Below are 20,099 nucleotides of genomic sequence, written 5' to 3' on the forward strand. Positions count from 1 at the left end.
TGGTTAAGAATCCGCCTGCCAATGCAGGGGACACGGGTTCGAGCCCTCATCTGGGAAGATCCCACATGCCTCGGAGCAACTAAGCCCATGCGCCATGGCTGCTGAGACTGCGCTCTAGAGCCCACATGCCACGGCTACTGAAGCCCACGCGACTAGAGCCTGTGCTCTGCATGCAACAAGAGAAGCCACTGCAATAAGAAGCCTGTGCAATTCAACGAAGAGTGGCCCTGGCTCACCGCAACTAGAGAAAGCCCCGCGCACAGCAACGAAGACTCAATGCAGCCAAAATAAATAAATAGATTAAAAAAAAAGTATCCAATTTAGTCATTTCCTTGCTTAAAAACTTTCATTCTCCCCATTGCTTTCAGGAAAAAATACAAACTATTTATTGATCTTTCCCCCTCCTTTCTTTTCAAATTTCACTTCAAGCATTTTTATAGTCCACACACACTGAACGACTAAAAATTTCCTTACTTTTATGATAAATTTCCTTTCATTTTGACGACATTCATATCTATATTTCAAAACCCTGCTCAAGGATCTATATTCCTTAGCAATTCAAATTTTTCAAACAGTCATTCTATCCTCCATGTTTTCATAGCATTTTGTACATATCCTATCAATACTTAACTGTTATAATTGTTAATTTACATATTAATCTCCCTCACTGAAATGTGAGTTTCTTGGGGGTTGGGACAATCTTCTTTATCTATTAAATTCTAGTGTTTGGCAGGCAGTAGGAAAAAAAAAAAACTTTAAAATGCTTGTTGCTATGTCCATTAACTAGGTGGTAAATTGGCTGTCTCAATTCCTGAACATTCCAGAATATTCTATTTTATAAAATATTCCCCTTTACATTCTGTTAGACCAGTGGTTCTCTCAGGTTCTGAATTTTGTGAGTTAGTAAAAAAGTTTTTAAAAAATATTTTGGGGAGCAATAAAGAGCATTAAAAAAAGCTACCATCTGTTAACATCTTAATTTCAAAATATGTACCTTAAGCTTAAAACATCAGAAAGGATATAATTTCAGAATAATCAACAGTCTTAAACTGAACAAATTTAACTTTACGAAAAGTTCTGTAGATTGTATTTATTTTTCATTTTATCACCAACTGGTGAAAATATAGCATTTGGGAAATGTTGAAATAGTTCAGTGTCCTCCCCAAAATAATTTTGAAAACTTAAGTACCCTTTTATGCATTCTTTTTTTTTTTTTTTTACTTTTTATGTAATTTTGGCTGTGTTGGGTCTTCACTGCCGCACGCGGGCTTTCTCTAGTTGCGGTGAGCAGGGGGCTACTCTTTGTTGGGGTGTGTGGGGCTTCTCATTGTGGTGGCTTCTCTTGTTGCGTAGCACGGGCTCTAGGTGCGTGGGCTTCAGTAGTTCTGGTGCGAGGTCTCAGTAGTTGTGGCGCAAGGGCTTAGTTTGCTCCGTGGCATGTGGGATCTTCCCGGACCAGGGCTCAAATCCATGTCCCTCTTCATTGGCAGGGCAGGGATTCTTAACCACTGCACCACCAGGGAAGCCCCGCTTTTATGCATTCTTAAGGTAGCATCTGAGATATTTTCCTTGTAAGTTCAAATTGTTGTAATGAATGTCATCTCTGGCATGTTGTAAATATTGACACTAAAAAATAAAATTATATCTTCTTAGAAAATCCAATCAATGGAATCTTTATACCATATTTATTTGATACCCACAATCATTCACTTAAAAATATCTCTACTGGGGACTTCCCTGGTGGTGCAGTGGTTGAGAATTTGCCTGCCAGTGCAGGGGGCACAGGTTCGATCCCTGGTCCGGGAAGATCCCACATGTCACGGGGCAACAAAGCTTGTGTGTCACAACTACTGAACCCGCGCTCTAGAGCCCAAGAGCTACAACTACTGAGCCTGCATGCCACAACTACTGAAGCTCTCACGCCTAAAGCCTGTGCTCTGCAACATGAGAAGCCACTGCAAAGAGAAGCCTATGCACCACAACGAAGAGTAGCCCCTGCTCGCCGCAGATAGAGAAAGTCCATGAGCAGCAATGAAGACCCAAGGCAGCCAAAAAATTTTAAAAATATATCAATACATGCTCATACAACACAAGAAATATAGCCAATATTTTATAATAACTATAATTTATTTATTTTCTTTATTTATTTTTGGCTGAGTTGTGCCTTTGTTACTGCACGCGGGCTTTCCCTATTTGCAGTGAGCAGGGGCTACTCTTTTTTGTGGTACGTGGGCTTCACATTGCGGTGGCTTCTCCCGTTGCAGAGCACAGGCTCTACGCGTGCAGGCTTCATTAGCTGTGGCTCGAGGGCTCTAGAGAGCATCCTCAGTAGTTGTGGCGCATGGGCTTAGTTGCTCCGCAGCATGTGGGATCTTCCGGACTAGGACTCAATCCTGTGTTCCCTGCATTGGCAGGCGGATTCTTAACCACTGTACCACCAGGGAAGCCCTATAATAACTATAATGGAGTATAATCTTAAAAAATTGTGAATCACTTTGCTGTACATTTGAGTATTGTAAATCAACTATACTTCAATTAAAAAAAAAAATTTAATGGGACTTCCCTGGCGATCAGTGGTTAAGACTCCGTGCTGCCATGGCAGGGGGCACCGGTTGGATCCCTGGTTGGTGAACTAAGATCCCGCATGCCATGCAGCCAAAAAAAAAAAAAAAAAAAATAGAAGGAAGAAAGAGCTTATTAAAAAGATACATGAACAAACAGATGGAAAATCTACATTATTCCTTTATTTCCATTCTACTTCCCCACAGAGTTTTATAATATTTATACTCAGAAGTCTATTACAATTTAAATTTAATTTAAAAAAATTCTATGACCCTAAATGTCATAAAATATCCTGAAATGAGTTACCATTATAATTACTAATTCACATTTGGTCAAAGGAACATAAATATATTGATATTAAATATGACATAAAACATTTATTGGAATACATTCCTTAATTAGCTGAGTTTTTTCAACTAATTAATGTGCCAAGAATTTGTTTTCTAGGGAATTCCCTGGCGGTCCAGTGGTTAGGACTCGGTTCTTCCACTGCAGGGAGCATGGGTTTGATCCTGGTTGGGGAAATAAGATCCCCACAAGCGGAGCAGTGCAACCAAAAAAACATTGTTTTCTATAGTGAAAATGTTCTTCTTTTTTTGAATACGTGCTGCGGACATTTGTTCACAAAAAATTATGGGTGATGGGAATAGAAAGGGTTTTTGTTTCAACTACATCACAAAATTCTTTAAACTCCTTCCAAGATATGTGCAAAACCCCCTAGTGATCTATCATTGAAAATTATTTTTAATGATGAATTGACACTTCAATTAGGGCCTTCTTGAGTTTTGATGAAAGTAAAAGCTGGAATCAGAGCTGCAAAAGCGTAGTTACCAAATAATTATGACATTTACTTCCTCTATTTGTCTCTGGTGCTCTTTTTCCATCCTTGGGCAATGTAAAACAGGAAGATCAGTGATGGGCGGACCGCTTGCCTCTTTTGGTGAAGTGGAAGAAAGGTGATTGTGAAAAGGGAGGTGGGAAAGGAAAACCAGCTTGAGAGGAACATTCTCCAGCAGTTCAGTTTTGGAAAACGAATGCGTATGGAAGTTGAAAGCCTGACAGCTTATTATCTTAAAAAACCATCTATGTGCTCACATATCCCTTGGAAATTCTGTGTGTACCTCCATGGCTAAGCACACCCCAGTTTTGAAGGGCACTGGACTAGACCTGAAAGTATTAAGTGTTTTCTTTGAAGCAGTTACATTCCAATCCTGGGATGTATCCTCAATCTTGAACACATGGAAGATACCCTAATCCACCGCTTTGGGATGGTATGTTTCTTCTGTAAAGACCGATCTCATGATTGATATTGATTCTCTCAGCTTTAGTTTCAAAGTGTGGTATTTTCTGACCTTGACATGACCTTCAAATTCTGGGAGAAAGGAGTTACGTTATCTAGAATGTAAGCCTCCTATGAAGTTATTGCCTGAAGTTATGTAGAAAGTCCTGCTTTAGGGTATTTCTTCATGACATTGTACCTTTACAGCCTGGCCATCTTTCTGTCTTCCGTGTTTTCTCACCTGGTCCTTCTGAAGGTAATTGGTTTGCATTTGTAAATTTATGAAAAAGGTGGTTTAGTGTGGAATCTATGGCTACTGAATAGAGCCTAGTTAATCAGTCTAGCAGGAACATGAATCTGTGAATCAAACAGTATCTGTAAACCAAATATTTGGGTTGGAACTCCTACAAAAATCAGTATTCTATATGTGGTTTTAATAATTCAGTTTTCAATAAATATCGACCTCCTCCCCTACTCCATAGTTCTCATCCTTTGAAGCCTATATAAAAATTCATATTGTAAAAAGAATCTATTTTTGTGCAACTCATATATACAAAGGAGGCATTTTACTTTTTACTTCCTCTCTCTGAGAATAGAGTGAACTAACTCGTTTTTGTGATTAATTAGAATATAGACACTGCAATCACAAAAGGGTTACCTATCATTAAATTTAGAATTTAAAAGCATAACTTCAGGGGCTTCCCTGGTGGCACAGTGATTAAGAATCCACCGGCAAACGCAAGGGGACACAGGTTCCAGCCCTGGTCTGCAAAGATCCCACACGCCGCGGAGCAAACTAAGCCTGTGCGCCACAACCACTGAGCCTGCGCTCTAGAGCCCGTGAGCCACAACTACCGAGCCTGCGCTCTACAGCCCGTGCTCCGCAACAAGAGAAGCCCGCGCACCGCAACGAAGAGTAGCCGCCGCTCTCTGCAACTAGAGAAAGCCCATGCACAGCAACGAAGACTCCATGCAGCCAAAAAAAAAAAAAAAAAAAAGCATAGCTTCACAGATAAAGCGGTTTTGTGTGAATTTTTAATGACGTAGTAGTTGAAATTGGAATTTTTATGCACTAGCTTTAATTTAAAAATATTTCAAAACAACCTTTCTACAACTACATATTTTATGGAAATGCCTTACATTGTATAACATGCAAATATTATCAACACTTAAAACCTACCATAACATATTTCTGTTCTACTAGTTTATTCAGTAAAAATCTGTTTTAGTCTTTTGTTGAAAGTTCAAGGTTGTGTGTACCTAGTGCCTGCCAATCTGCACATTCATATATTGATTCATTTAACAAATCCTTCCTGATTGTATGCTATGTCGTAGTCACTGTTTCTAGATGCTGAAAATACAATATTGAGCAAACCCAGAAACGGTCCTTGCTTGCATGGAGCTATCAGTCTGTTGGCAGAGTATGCAATAATCAAATAATTATACACATTTAAAAACTGCAATTTTGGACTTCCCTGGCAGTCCAGTGGTTAAGACTCTGCACTCCCAATGCAGAGGGCACGGGTTTGATCTCTGGCTGGGGAACTAAGGACCCCGCAAGCCGCAGGGTGTGGCAAAATATATATATATATATATATATATATATATATATATATATATATATATATAAACTGCAATTTTGACATGTTTAAAAACGGCTGTTTGCCACAAGTGCTGTGAAGGAGAGGAAAAAGTGCTGGGAGAATCTGCAACAGGATATTTGAATGTTGGGAAGTGTGGGTGGTCAGAGAAAGCTGCCCTGAGGAAGTGATGTAAGAATGAATGTGGGGGGACTTCCCTGGTGGCACAGTGGTTTAAGAATCCACCTGCCAATGCAGGGGATACGGGTTCCAGCCCTGGTCTGGGAAAATCCCACATGCCATGGAGCAACTAAGTGCGTGCGCCACAACTACTGAGCCTGTGTTCTAGAGCCCGCGAGCCACAACTACTGAGCCCACGTGCTGCAACTATTGAAGCCCGCGCGCCTAGAGCCCGTGCTGCGCAACAAGAGAAGCCACAGCAATAAGAAGCCCACGCACTGCAATGAAGAGTAGCCCCTGCTCGCCACAACTAGAGTAAGCCCACATGAAGCAACAAAGACCCAATGCAGCCAGAAAAATCAATCAATCAATTTATAAAAAAAAAAAAAAGAATGAATGTGGGTTCATTAGAAGAAGGGAAGGAAGAGCGTTATAGACAGGGAACAGTTCAAAGGCCAGACAGGGGTCAAAGCAAACCTGAAGGACAGAAGGAGGCTAGCTTCTGGAGGAGAGGGTTAGAGGAAGAAGGAGAGGCTGGAGAGGTGGAAGGCAGCCAGACTTGCTGGGCTCTGCAGGGCTTTAAAGTGTTTTGATATGTAGACCAACAGAAAATAATTAAAACTTTTGTAGGGTTTTAATGTGGGTGGGGTGATAAAATCAGATTGGCATTTTAAAAAGATTACTGGCTTCACAGTAAGAATGGATTAGAGGGCAGGGCTAGAATGTATGGTTTAGTGAGATAGATGCTACCCTGAACATATGCATGTAAACACAAGCTTTTGAAATATAAATCATGTTTTAAAGGGATTTAGAATTTTCTAAGAAAAGAATCACTGGTTTTTATCTTTTAAATCTTTGTGTTTATTTTTGGGGGCCAGGGCAAAGTTGGTTCACGATACATGGAGAAAAAGAAGAAAGAACAGTATTTTCCAGAAGACCTGGGGAAAAACATATCATCAAAGTTAACTTTTTCCCCAAAACCAAAAACAGCTGTATTTTTTGGATTATATACTCAATATAAATTATAATATCAGTATAAGACAGTATGGAAAGTACATCCTTTTAAACTACTTTTTATGCTTGTAGTCACATACAAACTTATATATACGCTCTTGGGAGCATGGCTGTTTTGTTCAGTAACGAATATATGCCCAGTACTTAACAAAGTAGGTGCTCAGTAGCTATTAACTGCATTAATTATTGCTGTTATATCTGTTAATATACATATTGCTTTTTTCACTCAATAATAAGCCCTGGACTTACATAATACCACATCAACCTTTTTAATGGCTCAATAATTCATTATAGGCATGTGACATAAGGTATGTGAACAACCCCACACTGACGGAAGCTCAAGATTTTTAGGCTTATAAACACATCCTTGTGATTCAATGAGCATCCTTGCACAGACATTTTAATACTTGTCTAGGATAAATTCCTAGAACTGAAGTTGCTGGGTAAAAAGATATATACACATTTTATATTTTGATACCTATAGCCAAATAGCCTACCAGAAAAGTTGTTCCTATCCCCATTCTCAATTGTATTCATTTTCCTATACCTCTGATGGGTTAAAAAATTTCATCTCCTGGTGTTTTTAATGCACATTTCTCTGATTATTGGCCAGATCTGCACGTCTTTTCATAAGTTTACTAGCCACTTGTATTTTCTCTTCTGTGATTTTCTAATACATGTCCTTTGCACATTTCTTTTTCTTCTACTAGATATGTGTTTTATCTTATTGATTTATGAGAGCCCTTTGGATATTAGTGATATTAAGCCTCTTTCTGTCATATATATCCTTATTTCTTTTTCCTAGTTCACTCTAAAAAATCTTTATTACATCTTTGGAAAACAAAAGTTTTATAATTTATATAGTCAGTTCTGACAATCTTTTCCTTTAAGGTTTCTGGCCATTGTATTCTGCTTCAAACTAGGTCTTTCACTCCCCAGTATTATAAAAATACCTCCCTAATAACATTTTCTTTTGGTACTTTTTACACCTTTGAGAACATTTCTGGAGGGCAATTAGGTGATACTAATAGGACTTTATAAAATGTTCATTCCCTTTGCCAGAAATTCCCCTTTTAGAATTTATCCTAAAGGAATAAGATACAAAGTTTTAGTTTCAAGGATACTCGCTAAAGAGTTATTTATAATGGCAAAAAACCCAAAACGGTAAACAATGAAATGTTCCCCGATGCAAGACTGGTTAAATCAATTACGGTATATCTATATCCATTAAAATACAAAAAATATTTAATCATATTAAAACATATTAAAAACTAAAAGCAGAAATATGCTAAGTCCAATTCACAAACACCAAAAAAAAACTTTTTGGCTAGGCACAAAAAAAGAAGACTGTATTTGCACAATAGTGGTTAGTTCTGGGCACTGATGACCTTTTTTCTTTTTCTTTTCTTCTATGAGAGTATTTGAACAATAAAAATATTTAAAATTTAGTGTAGCTTACAATTATGCAGATAAAACATCATTAAGTGTATTAGTTGTTTTGGTAGCCAAGGGTGCCTTAGACTAGAGAGCATTATCCTTGTCTTCAACTTGCAAAGGCAAATTTTGCCTCATCCAATAACTTAAGCAATAACAATAAATTAAGCAAGTCAATTAACCTTTTCGTACTTGGGTATCCTCAACTGTTGAATGAAGATAATAATACCTACCCCGATTTAACTCACGAGGAAGTTGTGTAAATTGTAATTCACTGCAAGCAACATACAAAATGGTGCTAATATTATTTATATTCAACTCCATGATTATCATTGTTTTTGCTTAAGCCTCTTTATTGAGGTATGATTGACATATGAAAAGCAGTACATATTTAATGTACACAATTTGATGAGTTTGGAGATAAGTATACACTTATGAAACCGTTACCACTACCTATGCCATAAATGTATCCATCATCTCCCAAAGTTTCCTACAGCCCGGTCTGTTTACTGATTATTTTTGTGATAAGGACACTTAAGATCTATCCTCTTCCCAAAATTTGAAGTGTACAGTACAGTATGGTTAACTATAGGCACTATGCTATACGGTAGATCTCTAAGACTATTCATCTTGTATAAGTGAAACTGTACCCTTTGACCAATACCTCTTATTTCCCTCTCCTCCCAGCCCTGGCAACCACCATTCCATCTTCTGCTTCTATGAGTTTGACTAGATTCCTCACATAGGTGGCATCCCGTAGTATTTTTCCCTTTGTGTCTGGCTTATTTCACTTAGCATAATGTCCTCAAGGTCCATCCATGTTGCTGCAAATGGCAGGATTTCCTTCTTTTTAAGGAAAAAAAAGGTGGAACCCACCGTGTGTTATACGATTATTGCTGCTTTTAATGTAAATGCAATGGAAATGGTAGGTCAATATCTTTAAAAAGAGTATTTTTAATTATCTAAGGGAAAGAAGAAACAAAAGAAAGAAGTGGCCTACCAAAACAGACTGTAAGGGAAGACGATTATCCAGTAAACATTTATTAATTGTCTACTTTGTGCTGGGTTGGTGCAGAGGTAGGGGAGAATAAGAGTGAATAATACAGAGTCTCTATTCTCAGGTACTTTATTCCGGTGGATGACTCATGTCAGTGCCACAGACAGAATCACAGACCATTGTCCCTAGAACCTAAAGAGGCAAAGTGCTGACAGAGGCAAAGTGCCTCTACCAAGGCAATAAAGGACAGTCAAGTTCGACTGTCAGAAATCAGCTGAACCAGGTCTAGGAGCTCAGCCTCATCACAGAGTTACAGTGGAAGAGTTATCAAGGTAACCTGCAGCAGTTCCACACAGCCTAAAGTGAAATTAGGGGACAAATTGGTTGGGGGTGCCCCATTCTGAAGGGGTTCCCCTGGTAAGCATACGGGGGAATCCCCTTAAATATGGTAGAACCCCTACTGTAAATATAGGGGCTAGAGGGGAGAACAGATCCTGGCTTGCTGCTAGGAGGCTGGAAGGGGTGGGGGAATTCTTAAAAACTCCATTTACAGAACAGGAGATCCCCTTCTGTTACTCAAAGTTCCCTTGTACAGGGTATTCGTAGCCATTTGTGGATTACTATCCTCTTGAACTTTGTTTCTGATTCGATCTTCCTTCAGGGTTTAGAAGAAGACACCTGAGTATATATTTATACATATAAAATGATAAAAATATAAATACATACACACACATACACCACACACTCCCACTGTTTGGCTGTTAGGCGGTCAGTGGCCCTAGAATTTAAGTCATTTATTTGTACCACTTGAATCTAGTGTTGTTCATTCCTCATCGGTGCATGTTTAAACATAATTCCAGACAGAAGATGATGTGAATTTTACAAAATACAAGGTAAGATATATGTCTGAGAAAAATACAGTTCGGACACAATTAACAACTTTATGGATTCAAGCATTTCTGGTGATTCTGGTGCTATAGGAATCAGCAAAAATAATAATACTATCATAAACTTATATATTGCCTACTATGTACTAAGCATATACGATGAAAAGAAGCAAAGATATGAATTTAACAGTATGGGGATGAAAATAATCTTTAAAGTTGAAATTTTAAAATTCTTAAGTACATTTTACTTCCCATCACCTTAACCCTAGATAAGCAATTAACTTCAGTAATTGTTCCCTCCTTTTATGGAGGAGGAAGTGGTGGTTAAAATTGAATAAATATGTCTATATATTTATTTGCAAAGTGCCTGGAATTTAAAAATGCATTAAGGACAAAGCACAGTATTATTATAACATTCTTCCACATATTACATGGAAGCACATAATACATACAGCCAAGCAGGCAGAATCCTCTCATTTCTCCAACGTACAAATTAGGTCATCATAGATTCCACTGTCCTAAACTTTCCAACTAAAACAAAGCTGGACAAAATTTTTTAAAAACCCACAAACTGGGGCGCCCCTGGTGGCGCAGTGGTTGAGAGTCGGCCTGCCGATGCAGGGGACACGGGTTCGTGAACAGGTCCGGGAAGATCCCACATGCCACGGAGCGGCTGGGCCCATGAGCCATGTCCGCTGAGCCTGCGCGTCCGGAGCCTGTGCTCGGCAACGGGAGAGGCCACAACAGTGAGAGGCCCGCGTACGGTAAAAAAACAACAACAACAAAAACCCCACAAACTGTACCAACCTGAGGACCTATATTGGAATTTCAAGCTGTTGATCACTGGTGGCCAGGTGACAATATGGACAGGTGGCAATATGATCATTACTGAAAAAAAAAAAACTCAAAGCCAAAATCTTTTTGTGGCAAGTTAGTATCATCATTCCTTACATTAAAATTACATTTCATCTATAAGGCAGAAGTCATATTTTTTGTTTGATATACAACACTGTTCATTTTCACAGATACCAAAATTACAGTGAATCAAGTGAAAGTTGTTTTGACTAAATCTATATAATCAATAACATATGAGTCTGGTTGTGCATGCATGTGTTTAGTCCATTTAAAAATATTAAGACAGGGCTTCCCTGGTGGCGCAGTGGTTGAGAGTCCGCCTTCCGATGGAGGGGACACTGGTTCGTACCCCGGTCCGGGAAGATCCCACATGCCGCGGAGCGGCTGCGCCCGTGAGCCATGGCCGCTGAGCCTGCGCGTCCGGAGCCTGTGCTCACGCAATGGGAGAGGCCACAACAGTGAGAGGCCCGTGTACCACAAAAAAAAAAAAAAAAAAATATATATATATATATATATATATATATATATAAAGACAAATGGTATTTTACAATATGTCTGGGAAAATCTGGCTTTTTTATTAAAGTTAATCTTGAAAAACAGCAAATTCCATATTCCACATGGTATATTCAAAGCTTTAAATATTATTTTAAAAGAAGAAATTTCTGAATCACAAGACTAGAGAACCTAAAAATTGTAACACATGCTCTTTATTAAACATACACAATTTTCATTAATATATAATGTAGAAGATTAAAATCTCTAACACAGGATAATCTAAAACTGTAGAGTTTGTATTTTTTTCCCCATGCACATCCTGACATATATTAATGTAAGAAGTAACATATCATTTTTTTCCCACTCAATAATTATCTTGAACATATTTTACATTAGTTTGTGATTAAACTTTTAATATATTTTTTTAATTTTTAATTTACTGAGTTATTTTTAAGGTTATATACACTGTTTCATTTAGTCTTCTTATTGTATTTCTTAAAAGAGTAAAAAGCTCCTCCATAGTTTGAAAATCTTTTTTTAACCTGAAATAGGTTTGAATAAAAATAACTTAAGATTTCACACTTCTTGTTTTCTTTGCTTTTCCTTTTATTTTTTCTTCTTGTGTTTTTACAAGTTTGTTTCACATTTCAAAATAGTAAAATGAATCTAAGCACTTTAGATTTTGCTAAATTTAGCATATTAAAAATTTTTAAATAGGAGTATAAGGGCTCTAAGATGGAAAATCTTCTGAAAAACTTGACTACGATTATTATTGTAAGAGTTTCATTTCCAGCTCCATCTGTTCTTCTAATCATTCTAAATTCCAAATGCAGTGTAAACAGTTAAAAAAAACAAGTCTTACAAATCAATTCTTGCCTTTACACACACGATCTTCGGAGTCGCACGCAGCGTCTGTATAAGCAGACTCCTCCCCACTCTTGGGGAAAACCCTGCCTAATATTTATAACGTTATGACATACTGTAATACTCACAAGGTGGTTGTAGAAGTATAAACACGACTGGAGTTATCTGATTGGCTGCTGGTGATGTAACACCCATGTCAATACTTCCCACTGAACGCACGTGTTCGACCTTTTATTTAAATTTCCATTTCATCACAGCAATAAGACACTCGGGGCGGTGCATTTTCTGTGAAATGATTATTGCCTTGGGCCTGAGGTGCTGCCTCGCACACACAATACATCAGACGAGGAGGTGTCCGTGGTTGCAACCTCCTCGCGTGAAAGGCACAGCCTGGTCCAGTCTTTGTGAAGGAACAAAATAAGTTCACTTCCTTGGGCACCGCCACCCACCCCCAGCAAATGACAAGGCTGGAGCGCAGCTCCCACCGCACAGTTATTTCCAAAGTCCCAGGTGAACTCGTGGCGAGAGAAGGAAAATGTGCTTCCCGGGCGCGGGTAGGTGCGTGCGGGCAGCGGGGAGACGGCCAGACCCTGACACTCGCCAGCTGTTAGTCCTCCGCGGAGCCCGGCCCCGGCCGCACACGCCCGCCCCCTCCCCAAGACCCCCAGCCTGCCGCCCGGCCTTTTGTCCCCCGCTCCTCGGCCGACTTCCTTCCCCGCGGCCGCACCCCCGCCCCCAGGCCGGAGGCGCGGCCCGGCCCCTTTCCCGGTCCCCTGGCGCCCCCACCCCACCCCACCCCAGCCCAGCCCCAAGCCCAGCCCCCCTCCCCCAGCTCGGCCCCCACCCTTTCCCCCTCCAGCGGTTACTGCTACCCCGGTGCATTGTGGGCGCACGGTCCGTTGTTCATTTGCCATTCGACCTCCGCCGGGGCCTGGTCGGACGGAAACGCTCCGCCGGCTTTATTGTCGGTTCGTTATGTGGCGGAGCCCGGCAGTTTAACGTGCTTCTCGCCCTCAGCGCCTCGGAAGCCGGCAGCGGGTTGGGACTCCTCGGCGCGCCGGAGGAAGGATATCTGTTTGGAGGGTCGGTGTGTGCGCGCGGCTTTAAAGAGGGGGCAGCGGAGGGTCTCCCCGCACTCCGCCTCTCAACTTCGAAGGCCCCACGCGCCCCGGCTCGCTGCTCACCTCTCCGCCGCCCGCCCCCTTCTCCGCGCGGGACGCTGCCCGGAGCGCAGCGGGGCGGGGGTGGAGGATTAGGAGGCGGCCGGAGGCGGCGGCGGCGGCGGTGGCGGACGCGTGAGGCAGCCCCGGGGAGCGAGCGCGAGCCGGCCGGGAGGGCGAGGCCGAGCCCCGCGAGACCGGAACGCCCGGGGTGGGGGCGGGGGCGAAGCGGAGGGGGAGCGCGCGGGACGCGGCCCGAGGCCGGGCGCGAGCCGGGGCACCGGGCGGCGGCGGCGGCGGCGCGCGCCATGTCGTTCAGTGAAATGAACCGCAGGACGCTGGCGTTCCGAGGAGGCGGGTTGGTCACCGCCAGCGGCGGCGGCGGCGGCGGCGGCTCCGCGAACAATAACGTTGGCGGGGAGGCCTCGGCTTGGCCCCAGCACCCCCAGCCAAGACAGCCCCAGCCGCCAGCGCCGCAGCAGCTCAATGGGCGGGGGGCCGACGAGGAAGTGGAATTGGAGGGCCTGGAGCCCCAAGACCTGGAGGCCTCTGCCGGGGTGGCCGCCGCCGCCGAGGAAACCAAGGAGTTGCTGCTCCCCCAAGACGCGGGCGGCCCCACCTCGCTGGGCGGCGGTGGCGCAGGGGGCCCCCTGCTAGCGGAAAGGAACCGTCGGACTCTGGCCTTCCGAGGCGGCGGCGGCGGCGGGGGGCTCGGCAACAATGGCAGTAGCCGCGGCCGCCCCGAGACCTCGGCGTGGCCCCTGAGGCATTTCAATGGGCGAGGGCCCGCGGCCGTGGAGTTGGAGCTGGACGCGCTGGAGGGGAAGGAGTTGATGCCAGACGGCGCGTCCCTGAGCGACAGCACCGAGGACGAAGAGGAGGGGGCGAGCCTGGGCGACGGCAGCGGGGCGGAAGGCGGCAGCTGCAGCAGCAGCAGGCGGTCGGGCGGCGATGGCGGGGACGAAGCGGAGGGCAGCGGAGTGGGAGCTGGCGAAGGAGAGACTGTCCAGCACTTCCCGCTCGCGCGGCCCAAGTCCCTAATGCAGAAGCTCCAGTGCTCCTTTCAGACCTCCTGGCTCAAAGATTTTCCCTGGCTGCGCTATTCCAAGGATACTGGCCTTATGTCTTGCGGCTGGTGCCAGAAGACCCCCGAGGACGGGGTAAGCGGTGACCTGCCTCCTGTGGGGCACGACGAGCTTTCGCGAGGGACCCGCAACTACAAGAAAACCCTCCTTCTGAGGCACCACGTCTCTACCGAGCACAAACTCCACGAAGCCAACGCCCAGGTACGGTGTATTCTCCTTCTGCTTCGGGGGAAAGGTTTATCAGCTGAAAACCCCGTTTTCCTGGGTGAAGACATCTTTCCTGTTGGGAGAGAGGTGTCGGGAGCTTACGCGTGGGGGGGTTAGAAAACCTGGGGACAAGTTTTCAGAAGTTACCGGGGGAGGGGGAGGGGGGAATAACAATTTTCTAATCGTAGCGCTGAATTTGTTTTAATTTTTTCATGACGCAGATTTCTTTGCCCATCAGGTTGAATCAAAAGGAAAGTTTAATTCGCGAGGTGGAAGGGTTTAACCCTGTAAGGTTAGCTTTGTGGGGTCAAAATGTTATTAGCTGTGGTTTTAGGAAAGCTGCTTTATGTTGGTAGTCTTTCAGCTTGCCGGTGGAAGTCAAATCTGGTAACTCTTTGAAGAATGAATTAAACAATTTCCTTAATCTTTGACGCAACCCCTTTTAGGAGAACAACCAACGGAGAAAAATATTTTTTATCATATCAGGATAATGTGAAATATGAGAGCAGTATGTAAATGTAGGGGAAGCTATGTGCATAACTCCTTTTTCGTGGATTATTTTACTAAATTCATCTCCATTAAACTTGTTGAACTTCTCTTTCCAAAGGCATACTTTTGGTAAATTGTGGTAGTTTTTGTTTCCTTCTACCCAGATTTTTGTGCTGAGATTTTCTGTAATCCCCCCTTTTCAAAAAGTTTCTTATAAATGCAGTTTACTTTAAACTTAGCATATTTGAAATGTTTAATGTAAAGTTACTTATACCAAGTAGTTGATTTGGACTGGTAGAGCATGTATTTACCGGATTCCTTAAAATCGTTAAGTTCTTAGTTATAAAACAAGCTATACTTTAGTTGTTCTTAGCTCTTGTTTTAATATTTCTAGTCTAAAGATAATAGTCTTGCCATTTTGATAATCCTTTTTCAAGCCAGACAGATGTTGATCAGTGCTTCGAAGACTTTTAGACAACCTGTGGTGGTGGATGGAATTTATTCTTTTGTATTGCTAGCCATTGATTTTAGAAAGTCACCTTTCGGATATTAGTCCCTTTGTGTTTTTATTGGAGTGCTCTTGCTGTTCGGAACACTTATACTGGAGTTAGTTAGGCGCTATCCAATAACCCTGTAGCCCAGAAGTTTCTCAGAAGTTGAGGCTTTAACGTTAAAGCATAGGGTTGTTTTTCTCAGAGGGCGATGGCAACAGTTTTTGCACAAGTCTTAGTTGCCTAAGCCCTAGAAGGAAGGTCACTTAAAGATATAAGGCCCAGAAAGGTTAAGTAAATTGTCCCAAGTCTTACAGTTCTTGGTGATAAATGAGACTGAAGTCTATAAGGAATGTTGCAATGGAAAAAAAAAGTTTTGGAGTAAATCTAGGTTCAGATCTCAGCTTTCTGCAATTACTAGCTTTGTGAGCTCGGGCACAGGAGTGCCAAACTTGTCTTCTGTATGCCAAATACAGATGGCCCTTATTCTGCCAAGTAATTATTCTGTTCCCATTTTTCAGAAGAGGAGTCTAGAGGCTTTAAAGAGTTATATATTCCTGAAGTTATTTAGTAGTATGATGGAGAGGTGGAAGGCTTGTGAAAATGAAAGTGTGCTTTTTCTAAATGGTAAGTTGGTTATTTAGAAACATTTAAAAAGACAATCAATGAATTTTCCTAGTCCAGTGGACCAGTTGCTCTTATCTTCTTCAGCGTAGTCTTCGTGTAGGCAGATCTGAATGGGAGTACAAATTATAATTAGCTGCTTAGTGAACCTGAAATCAGAGGAAGGGGAATTAGTTGGATAACTTTATGATAGACTTAGTGTGGTGTATCCTTCTCCCCTAGGCATATGTCTGGATTAGGGAATTCATTCCTTAGGTAAAACCTTTTCTAGACTTAATCCGTGAGTTATCCTTCCCTTATCCTTTGCCCCCTTAAACTCCCTTTTTACAGATATAATCTTTAGACCACCTTTTTTCTCTTAGGACATTATTTCATTAGACTGAGAGTAATAAAGTTTAGTAGTCATGTTTGTCTAACATGACTATTTATTGGTTCCCTGGTTTGGATTTTATTTGTTTTCATTCTGACTAACCTTAGTTTGGGGTGTTACCTTGTGATTGACCCCAGGTACCACCTATAGAATCCTTTTGTCTTGTTATTACATGAGTGTCAGGTTCAAGAACTGACTTATTTTTTCCTATGGGCAGAGTTAATCACTTTTTTCCATTCCATGTAGCCTTTGATTACCTGTAGGAGGCAGTATAACACAATCTGTAAGAGCATTCTTGAGCTTAAAGAAGGGGAACCTGAGTCCTAATCCTCTTTCTTGGCAGGAAAATGAGTTAACTTCTAGTTTCCTCATGTAAGCAAAGTATATATGCCAGCATGTAATCACTCAGTAAATGATAACTGTTATTGTCATCATTACTTATTTTCATTGTAGGTAACTATAACAACACTTTTTGGGGGGACTTGGTACCTCATGTCTCAGTGTTACCAGTTTTCTCAGTTTGGGAGCCACTTTATCTCATGGAATCACTCTTGATTCTAGAGAGCAAACCAGTTCTCTTCTTCATACTTCTAGAGACTCTGGCCATTCAGTTCTTTGAACATTGACACTTTCTCATCATACATGCAGTTTTTCTTACCTTCGTAAGAAATATCTTGCATTAGCCTTGTCCTGTCTTAAGAATGCTGAAATAAGAGTTTTGGAGTTCCTCCAGCAAGAATTAAGTTTGAGGCTAGGGTGTAGTTCACTCCCTTTATCCTCCCCTCCCTTTTTTTTTTTTTTAAACCCAGAGGACTAGCAAGATAGTTTTATTATTATGAAAATAATACATGCTCATTTTCAAAAATTGGAAAAGTATAGAAGGATAAATAATAGATGAGTCTCCCTCTTACCTAGTTCCCCCTCACCTCCCAATAACAATTTCTTCTATCTACTTCCACAGTCTTTGCACATAGACGCATCTGTGTGTTTATCCTCTCTTATTTAAACGTAATCAGGAGCACATGGAGGTCTGTTTTTTTGAGAAGAGTTTGGCCAAATCTTAGTATGTGAATAAGGGTTACTTTACTTTTTGTTTCTTACGCCCTCTGTAAGAGAAAAGTTATTTTCCATTAATTCCATGGTGGTGGCCAAAAAACTGTGGCACATTCTTTTTTTTTTTTTGGCTGTACCTCATGCCTGTGGGATCCCTAACCAGGGATCGAACCTGTGCCCCCTACATTGGAAGTGTGGAGTCCTAACCATTGAACCGCCAGGGAATTCCCTGTGGCACATTCTTAAAGCCTTTGATATTCTTCTGTTATTTGGATGTTGGTTAAGGATTGCTCATGGGAGAGTCCATAAATATGCTTTCAGAATCTGTTCTGGAGCCTTCTATTTCAGAAATACCCTTGTATTTATAAGGATGTAAGGGACAACATGTAGTTTCTGTTTTGAGTAACAACTGCCTATATCTTTAAGAGTCAGGTTCAGTGATTAGCTCAGGATTTGACCATTCGGCCCAGAGGACTTTAAAATTGCTTTAATAACAGTGATTACCACTGTATCTTGGTTCAGATCACTTTCTACCCAGTTGTGAAATTTTCATAGCCTAAATCACACATTCTGTCAACTCTTTCCAGTTTAGTAAGCTTAAAACATGCACTCAAATGTGTTATTGTTATAAATTTAGTTAACCTTCCCAGAAAGTAAATATTTAATTCAGATCAGTGATCTGCTTAAAATTACTAATTAGAATATGTTGGTGAGCAACAAAAGCAAAGGTAAGACAGATCTACCAGCCTTCTTTGCATTTGGCAAAAATAAGTTGTTTGTTTGTTTTAAAGATTTGGAAGAAAGACTGAAAAAACCTTTCACTAGGAAGGAGAAATAGGTATTACAGAGGACTATGGAGCCTATGCCCATTAAGTAATCAGTTTGTATAATATTTACATAGGTTCTAACAGTCATTCATTGTGTTTGATTTGGTAAAAGCTGGTTCCTTTCCCTTGTGGTTTTTACTATATGTTACAGTGTATCTAGAATTGGCTTGTTTCTCCCTCTTAAACTTACATACACGTATTAGGTAGATGCAAGGGACTGAAGATAAACCTATATAAATAAGACATTTTTCTGCCCTCAAGAAACTTGTACTCTAGTAAGGAGAGACAGACATAAAATGATAGCTACCATGTTAGAAGTATATTCAAGTTACAGTTAAGACACTAAGGAAAGTCATCAATTCTATTTGTGAAGGTTGGGAGAAGCTTGTAGAATTGGCTCCTAACTTAATTGTGTTAAGTGAATAAGTGTTGAAGAGGGGAGGGCATTCCAGGCACTGCAGTTGGAAGCAGCTTGAGCATAGTGGAAATTGATGTCTTGATGTGTCTGAGAAGTTAGATGATTTGGTTGTTGAGCAGGATGAAAAATCAAGTTTGAATGGGTAGACAGACTCCAGGTTATGGATGATCTTTTTATGTTGAAATGATTATATTGATATTTTATTCTGCTAACAATGGGCAAACTATTTAGCAGTTTTAAACAGGGGAGAACCACGATGAAATATGTGTAAGTTGCTGTTTAGAAGCACCTGTGTAGTGTGTATGTGTGGGTTTTGAGGAGAGCTCGTAATAAAGCATATTTTTGGCATCTAAAATTGGTTGGAAGTTGTAATCACCTGAAGGCTAATACCCCAGCCCTATAGATTTAGAATTTCTAGGGATAGTACTTAAATTGCAAGGAAAGATGCCATCTCTCAAGGAGATCAGAGAAGTGATAGAAGATTGCAAAGGAGATCTTCCTTTCTTTCTCTACTGACTTACATAATTTGTCAGTACTACTAGCAGGCATCTATTTGGCATCATGTTCGCTGTGGCCTTGTTTGTCCTCATTACTAGAAATTGAATTTGGGTTTGTAAGTGGACATTGATGTTTGGAATCTTTCAGTATACTGTTCCAGTGGGTTGCTGCAGCAAAAGTAGTAAAGATTTTTGGTTTTAATGCTTTTAGCTTACACTTTGATGTTTGTGTTGGAAATTGTGTTTTCTACTAATCCATTTATCAAAAGAGGACTATAATTCTGGGTATGGAGGTAAATACTAATTACTTGATTTTTTAAGCCAAATAGCATTTTTTAATTTATGGATTGACTACAGATGAGCTCACTGCAACTGAAGTTCCCTCTCCCATTGTACCCCTCAGAAGGGTGGGGAGACTGGGTAGTGTGGTCTTGGATTCTCTACAGGTTGGTGGCATTATCTAGCGCCCCCAGCTAGAATGCTGTGAAGACCCTTTGATCTCCCTCCCCACCCCTACCTTGAAATCTAGTTAATCACTCAAGTACGGATTTTACTTTCCAAACTTTTTTCCAGGCTCTGCCTCTCTACCTCTCCACCTCTCCCCCCATTATTATCTCTTACCTAATTAAGGTCCTTGTTTCTTGGCAAGTGCAGTGTGTTGCACTATTAACAATAGATTCCCCTGGTCACAGTATCTCTAGTCTTCATCCCTGATAATTATCCTCCACTTT

General features: G+C 41.4%; 1 protein-coding gene across 2 annotated transcripts in view; it reads left to right on the top strand.

Moving 5' to 3' along the window:
- Positions 1 to 11,791: 11,791 nt before the first annotated feature.
- Positions 11,792 to 20,099, top strand: part of LOC116742563 (zinc finger and BTB domain-containing protein 10) — a 35,589-nt gene continuing 27,281 nt past the window's right edge. The window contains exon 1 of one of the 2 annotated variants that reach the window (XM_032610285.1): positions 11,792 to 12,701. In XM_032610285.1, coding sequence (XP_032466176.1) covers positions 12,606 to 12,701 — 96 coding nt within the window. In that variant the 5' untranslated portion in view covers positions 11,792 to 12,605. Of the gene's footprint in view, positions 12,702 to 13,058; positions 14,594 to 20,099 lie in introns of those variants that run through there. The other variant, XM_032610284.1, reaches the window with a different exon arrangement.

The sequence above is a fragment of the Phocoena sinus genome, chromosome 17, assembly GCF_008692025.1.
Source record: "Phocoena sinus isolate mPhoSin1 chromosome 17, mPhoSin1.pri, whole genome shotgun sequence".
NCBI lineage: Eukaryota > Metazoa > Chordata > Mammalia > Artiodactyla > Phocoenidae > Phocoena > Phocoena sinus.